At 36.1% G+C, this 8060-nt stretch overlaps 1 protein-coding gene across 1 annotated transcript; it reads left to right on the top strand.

Moving 5' to 3' along the window:
* Positions 1–261: 261 nt before the first annotated feature.
* On the top strand, positions 262–1152 carry LOC138895225 (uncharacterized). Its single transcript, XM_070179891.1, has one exon. The coding sequence runs from the start codon at positions 262–264 to the stop codon at positions 1150–1152; it is 891 nt and encodes a 296-aa protein (XP_070035992.1).
* Positions 1153–8060: the final 6908 nt, after the last annotated feature.

The following is an 8060-nucleotide window of genomic DNA, read 5'->3' as shown; positions in this document are numbered from 1 at the left end:
TTACATACCACTTTTTATTATAAAAATGAAGTTTGGTCAGAGTTTAATAAACTCAGAGGTTATCCCAAAAAGAATAGTAAGTATGCTAATAAACCCAGAATGCAAACTTATTATTATAATCGCCCTACTCCTCAAGATGTTTTAATAGAGGAACGTGATTGGAATCAGACTAATACGTCTTATTGTGGTTCCGAAATTTATGAATGGAATCTTGATGGTTTGACTGATAGACAATTGACTATTCTTGTGCATAGAATGCTTATGTATGCAACTATCTGTAAAAGTGTGAAAAATACAGATAGAACTATTTGCAAAATGATTGTTGCAGGTTTTACTAGCCAGCGTCGTGGCTGGTGGGATAATTATTTAACTGCTGATGAAAAGGCGATGGTTATTAATTCTATAGCCACTGACGAAGGAGTTGATAACTTAGGCATGGCTCTAGTAAAAAATAGAAAAGATGCTATTTACACCCTTGTTCTTACCATATTAGAATATTTCAATGGTAGATTTACCAATCAGAACGAGACTGTACGTACTCTACCAAATGGCCTTAGATGTAAGACCTTAAGTGAGTTTAGATGGTATAAAGATACTTTTATGAGTAGAGTAATGGAATTACCCGAAAATAAGTATGAACATTGGAAAGCTAAGTTTATAGATGGCCTTCCCTCCTTATTTGCTGAAAGAGTTAGAAAAACTCTAAGGGGTAGTTACGGGGAAATTTCGTACAAAGATTATACTTATGAAAAATTGATAGGAGTATGCACACAAGAAGGATTAAACTTGTGCAATGAGTTAAAATTGTCCAGACAGCTTAAGATAGATAAGCTTAAAGATAAATCCCAATTAGGAGACTTTTGTACCCAGTTCGGATTACCCGATTTACCCGAGACTTCTACTCATAAGAAGAAGAAACACAAATATCATAGGTACCCAAATCCAGATAGTCCTTATAAGAAAAAGAGATCGAGATATAGATCCAAAGAAGAGCGTGATGCTAAGAAAGCCCATCGCAAGTCTACTAGATTTACAAAAAATAGGTCCAAACGAGATCTTGTTGATATTAAGTGTTATAAATGTGGAAAATTTGGCCATATAGCTCCAAATTGTAAGCTTCAAAAGCTGAAAACCTTAGAACTAGACAATTAGTTGCGTGATAAGGTCTATGGTTTGTTATACACTTCTGGATCAGAATCTGATTATTATTCTGAGTTAGAATCTGAAGTTGAAATCGATTTACTTGATTTATCTGCTAGTGATAAAAATATTGATAATACTTGTACAGCTTGCAAAGGTAATACATGTACTTGTGATGATGATGAATTTTATAAATTACAATCTCAATTTCAAGATTTGAACATGAAAACTATTACATCTGATAATGTAATAGAACTTTTAAAAGAAGTAACTGATGATAAACTTCGTGAAAAAATTATTAATTTGGCTGCAAGTTCTAGTTCTAGTTCTTCAAAACCTTTTGAAAAACAAAAGAACGAATTTGAATATTCTGCGCCTTACTCTTTGTCAGAAATTAATAACCGGCTTAATAATAAAATTGCACCAACCAGAGATTCTTCTTTCGATGATTTAAAAATTAAAATTGAAAGTCTAAAAATGGAGTTAAAATCTCTTAAACAAAATCAAATGATTTGTGATCACATGATTACTCAGATAGAGAAAAATAGTTCTGTAACTGAGTTTTCTAATGATAAAAATAAAGGTATTTTTGAAAATGATATTGAAGAAAAACCTATTAGACTTGATTCTAAACATGATATATTTTTGGGAATGATGCAAATTGTTACTTCCCATAAATGGTATATCAAATGTACTATTCTTATTGATAATAGTTTTTCTATTACAAATATTGTTATGATTGATAGTGGAGTTGATGTTAGCTGCATCCAAGAAGGTTTAGTACCTACTAAATATTTACAAAAAACTACTCATATGGTTAAATCTGCATCAGGACATGCTTTAGATATAAAGTATAAATTGCCTAATACGGGTATTTGTCAGAATAAAGTCTGCATTCCTCACTTCTTTTTCTTGGTTAAAAATCAGTTATACCCCCCAATTATACTTGGAACACCATTTATTAACGCTGTTTATCCTTTTACTAGCATAGACTCAAAAGGTTTTATAGCTACTTATAAGGATAGAAAGTTAGGTTACACTTTTGTTACAGATCCCGTTACTAGAGATATAAATGCTTTAATTGATATGAAGCAAAGATATATTGATTCGTTACAATTAGAATTATTTAGTATGAATATATTTGACACTTTAAAATCCAATAAAGTGCAGGAAAAGATTAAATTGATTTCCAAACAAATTACTATTGATATTTGTGCTGAGCATCCTAGTGCTTTTTGGGATCGAAAAAAGCATATTGTCACTCTTCCATATGAAGATAATTTCTCTGAGGATGATATTCCTACTAAATCTCGACCTTGTCAGATGAACGCTGAATTGGTAGAATTCTGCAAAAAGGAGATTGATAAAACACTCAAAATCTCCTTGGTCTTGCACAGCTTTTTATGTCATTAATGCTGTTGAAAAAGAACGTGGTATTCCTAGATTGGTTATTAATTATAAACCTTTAAATAAGTTTTTAAAATGGATAAGATATCCAATTCCCAATAAAAAGTATTTATTGTCAAGATTATATGATGTCAATATATTTTCAAAGTTTGATTTAAAATCTGGTTATTGGCAAATTCAAATATTTAAAGAGCATACTTATAAAACTGCTTTTAATGTTCCATTTGGGCAATATGAATGGAATGTTATGCCTTTTGGTTTAAAGAATATCCCTTCTGAATTTCAAAAAATCATGAATGATATATTTAATCCATATCTGGATTTTATCATTGTTTATATTGATGACATTTTGATATTCTCCAAAATATTTGAAATGCATATTAAGCATCTAGATATATTAAAAAAGATTGTTATACAAAATGGTTTAGTTATTTCAAAACCAAAAATGAGTTTATTTCAAACAAATGTTCGATTTTTAGGACATAATATTTGTCAAGGAAAAATTACTCCTTCCATATAAAATACCCAATTATGAAAACCCTACCTAATCCCTCCAACCTAGATCCAAGAGAAAAAGAAGCCGCACATCACAAGAGAGGAGGAAGGCGGACGAAAAATTGGGAAAGAGATTGGGGCAAAACTTTTCTATGAATTCTTTTCCACTTGATTTCGAGGATGAAAGAAGCCCACAAATTTTCACATTTTAGTATCGGTCTTTAGCTATTCAGATCAAAAAATCACACAGAACTACATTAGTTTCTCTCTTTCAAAAATTAGATTTCGATAAGCAAGTGAAATGAAAATGGGTTATGCTTGAGATCTGATCCGCGTTCGAGGAGTCGAGGTTCACAGTTTGTTCGAGTTTTGGTCTATGGATTCCTGTTGGCTTATTCCGATTTTGTTCGAGTCCCGGCGTCGGCTCTTGCTTGTATTCCCAAACAAAGAATCGTTAATGGCTGTTAAAGTTCCATCTCTTCCTTCTCCTTAATGTTATTGTTTTAATTATTTGTGAAGATTTGCTTTATACATTCATGGACCGTATCATGTATTCTTTACCTTTTCTTGTTATTTGGGTTTAATTATTCTTGTTTGCTTTGTTTCCATGATTTGATAACTAGTTGTCTTCTGGTGACATTGTTGGACTGAGCATGTAGTTGGTTAGGTTTGAATTATTATTTATATGCGACAGTGGCCCATGAAATATTGACTATTGTCAAATATTTTTTAAAATTTCAGGATGATTTATACAATCAAAAGTTTTTGATAAAAACTTATGCTCAATATGTCAAATATATGTTTAACAAAGATTTTAAACATGATGCTTCGAAATTAATATTTGCAAGGTGGCAGGCTCAATTAGCCTCCTTTGATTTCGAAATTCAGTATAAAAAAGGAGTTGATAATTCTCTTCCAGATTTCTTATCTCGTGAGTATTTACAGGATAGACCCCCCATGGGGTAGAAGTAGAGGTAGAGGACGGAGAAGATCATCCCCACATTCCCAAGGGAGAACATCCCCTTCAGGATTGTCATACGGATCCACATTAAACTCCCCAGTTATACAAATAGGAAGAAGAAGCTTGACTAATTAGAAGATATCTCTCAGAGGCGAATCCTCAATGATAGGACCATCCGTTCACCTGCAAGATATTCCAGAAGATAGTCCGTTATACGTATATTTGCAGGCATATTTGGCTGCTCAAAAGCAAAGTGTTACGTGTCACGACCCAAAATCTCACCCGTCGTAATGGCGCCTATCTCAATACTAGGCAAGCCGAAAATCTCAATAAACCACAATTTCTCTCAAGATTGAAAATATAATATTAAAATACAATACAAACACTCCCCAAAACCTGGTGACACTGAATACATGAGCATCTAATAGGAATACAAGTCTGGAAAATATAGTCTATAATAGTCTGAGACCAAATACAGTGAACAAAGATATAGAGAAGGAGAGACAAGGTCTGCGAAACTCGGCATATACCTCAAAATCTCCTGAATATGAACCGCGCGAAAGGATCAACACCCGCTATGTCCGGGAACACCTGGATCTGCACACGAAGTGCAGGGTGTAGTATGAGTACAACAAGCTCAGCAAGTAACAATAATAAATAAGGAACTGAAGATAGTAACGAGCTACACAGTTATGGTTCATTTCCAGTAATCCCAGCAAAGAATAGACATGCTATCAAATCTAGCAGTTTAATGTCAAATCAAGTTTTTTATACAGTTCCTGTTCATGTAATCCGTATATCAACAATCTTTAAGATATTTCACAATAATGACAGATAACAACTAAATGCAACAACAAATGAAATTTAAGTACAACCTCTCAGAACAACAATCACTCAGTGGGCTCCCAGCCCTCATCACTCCCTGGGCTCCCAGCCCTCACTCAATGGGTACCCGCGCTCACTGGGGGTGTACAGACTCATGAGGGGCTCCTACATCCCAAGCACTATAAGCACGGACAACTCAAGTGCTGCACGGACAACTCACGTGCCATAATATAAATATCTTGATCCGCACGGCCAACTCACGTGCAATAATAATATAAGGATCCGCACGGCAAACTCACATGCAATAATAATATCTGGATCCACACGGCCAACTCACGTGCTATAATAATATCTGGATCCGCACGGCCAACTCACGTGCAATAGTATAATATATAGATCTGCACGGCCAACTTACGTGCAATAATATAATATATATAAAGCCAACATGGCCTGCTGCGGCATGCAGCCCGATCCCAAAAATATCCTCACAATCAGGCCCTCGGCCTCACTCAGTCATAAGTCTCTCGGGCTCTCAATAATCATGAAATCAGCCCAAACAACAATGATATGATGTATTAATAACAATAACAGAGACTGAGATAAAATATGCAAGTAAAAACTGAGACTAAGTACATATAGCATTTAGCAGGCAATTCAACAAGTACGCGACCTCTGTGGGTCCCAACAGTACTAACACATAACCTAAGCATGATTTACAATCAAATTTTATCAACACATAGAGAGCATATAACTAACAACAAATTATTCAACTTTACAGTTTTCCGGGACGGACCAAGTCACAATCCCCTCGGTGCACGCCCACACGCCCGTCACCTAGCATGTGCGTCACCTCCAAAATAATCACATGATACCAAAATTCGGGGTTTCACACCCTCAGGACCAGATTTAAAACTGTTACTTACCTTAACAACGTAAAATTCCAACTCCGGGATGCCCTCGTCTCTGGACTCGGTCTCCAAAAGTCCCGAATCTATCCATAATCAGAATAATACTATCAACATAGGCTAAAGATCGAATTCCAACGGAAAAACTACATAAATAGGCCAAAAAATCCGAAATCGGCCAAAATCCGGCCCCAGGGTCCACGTCTCGAAACCAGTCAAAAATGGCAGAATAATAATCCTCATCCTCTCTTAAGTCTAACCATATATAATTCATCAAATTCCGACATCAACTAGACGCTCAAATCTTCAATTAAAGTCTTGAAGATTTCTACCATTTTCAACCCAATCTATACTCATTTACACTCAACAATCTTTCCATAAACCTTATTGATATTTATAAATGATACTATTACACCCAAGAATCATACTCTTAATCACCCATATTTACCCAAACTCAAAATTGAAGACTAGGGGTTAGAACCTTACCTCTTGGGTGAAGATCTTGTGATATTTCCTTGTTGGATTTCAAAGCTTGAACAAGATCTTGATGAACAAAGTACTTGAGCTTCTTCCTCTCTCTAGAACACTCTCCCTTCTCTCTAAAAATATCAGATTTTTGCTCCAAAATGAGCTTCAAGGGTTATTTATCGAAGTTGGGTCGGGTTATAACAATAAAAGAATAGATACTCCAAAAATTCTGGACCAGGCGATAGGCCTGGCCTCGCGAGGCTAAAGCCTAGTTAACTGGCTTTAGGCTAGCCTCGCCAGGCTAAAGCCTAGTATTATACCTGGTCTCGCCAGGCTAAAGCCTGGTATTACACCTGGCCTCGCCAGGCTAAATCCTGGTCTTGTGAGCTCTATAGCGAGCTATAGGACAGCCTTTGGGTATTTGATCATAACTTCTTGTAGGAATGTCCGAATGACGAACGGTTTGAAGCGTGAGAAACTAGACTCGAATATCTTTCATTTGATAGGTAGATTATCACACAACTCGATATATATATATATATATATATATATATATATATATATATATATATATATATATATATATATATATATATATATATCTCGTTCAAAGTTGTGTCTTGTGCGAACTCACTAGAAACTTTAGTTTTATGAAATTTCCAACTTCTACATTCGATGCCGAAACCTATCGAATCAAGTCCGATTGAACTCAAATTTTGCACACAAGTCATAAATGACATAACAGAGGTATTCCATTTTTCAGAATCGTATTCCGATCCAGATATCAAAACGTCAACCCCCCGTTCAAACTTTTCAAAAAATTAACTTTCGGCATTTCAAGCCTAATTCCACTGTGGACCTCCAATTAATATTCCGGACATGCTCCTAAGCCCAAAATTACCATACAGAGCTATTGGAATCATAAAAATTCAAATCCGAGGTCGTTTACATATAGGTTCATATCCGGTCCATTTTTCTAACTTAAAGTTTTCAATTATGAGACTAAGTGTCTTATTTCATTCCGAATTCCTTCCGGACCCGAACCAACTAACCCGATCAGTCATAAATCAATGGCAAGACATAATTTGAGCAGTAAATGGGAGAACGGGGTTATAATATTCAAAACGACCGGCCGAGTCGTTACATTCTCCCCCTCTTAAACAAACGTTCGTCCTTGAACGGGTTTAGAATAATACCTGGAGTCTCAAATAAGTGTGGATATTTGTTCCGCACATCCTCCTCAGTCTCCCAAGTAGCTTCTTCGACTGGCTGGCCTCTCCACTGCACTTTCATTGATGCTATGTTCTTTGACCTCAGCTTTCGAACCTGTCGGTCTAAAATAGCCACCGGCTCCACATCATAAGTCAAATTACCGTCCAGATGTACTGTACTGAAATCCAGAATGTGAGACGGATCCCCGACATACTTTCAGAGCATGGATACATGAAACACTGGATGAACACCTGATAGACTAGGTGGCAAAGCAAGTTCATAAGCCACCTCCCCAATTTTCTTAAGTATCTCAAAAGGCCTGATATACCGAGGGCTCAACTTGCCTTTTTTTCCGAACCTCAACACACCTTTCATGGGTGAGATCTTGAGCAGAACCTTCTCCCCAACCATGTGAACAACATCACGAACTTTCCTGTCAGCATAACTCTTCTATCTAGACTGTGCCATGCGAAGCCGTTCCTGAATTACCTTGATCTTCTCTAAAGCATCTTGAACCAAGTCAGTACCCAATAGTCTAACCTCACCCGGCTCAAACCAACCCACCGGAGACCGACACCATCTCCCATATAAAGCTTCATACGGAGCCATCTGAATGCTTGACTGGTAGCTATTATTGTAAGCAAACT

The sequence above is a fragment of the Nicotiana tomentosiformis genome, chromosome 7 (assembly GCF_000390325.3).
Source record: "Nicotiana tomentosiformis chromosome 7, ASM39032v3, whole genome shotgun sequence".
NCBI classification, from domain to species: domain Eukaryota; kingdom Viridiplantae; phylum Streptophyta; class Magnoliopsida; order Solanales; family Solanaceae; genus Nicotiana; species Nicotiana tomentosiformis.
The sequence above is the reverse complement of the archived record's forward strand: the minus strand, read 5'-3'. Positions and strand labels throughout refer to the sequence as shown.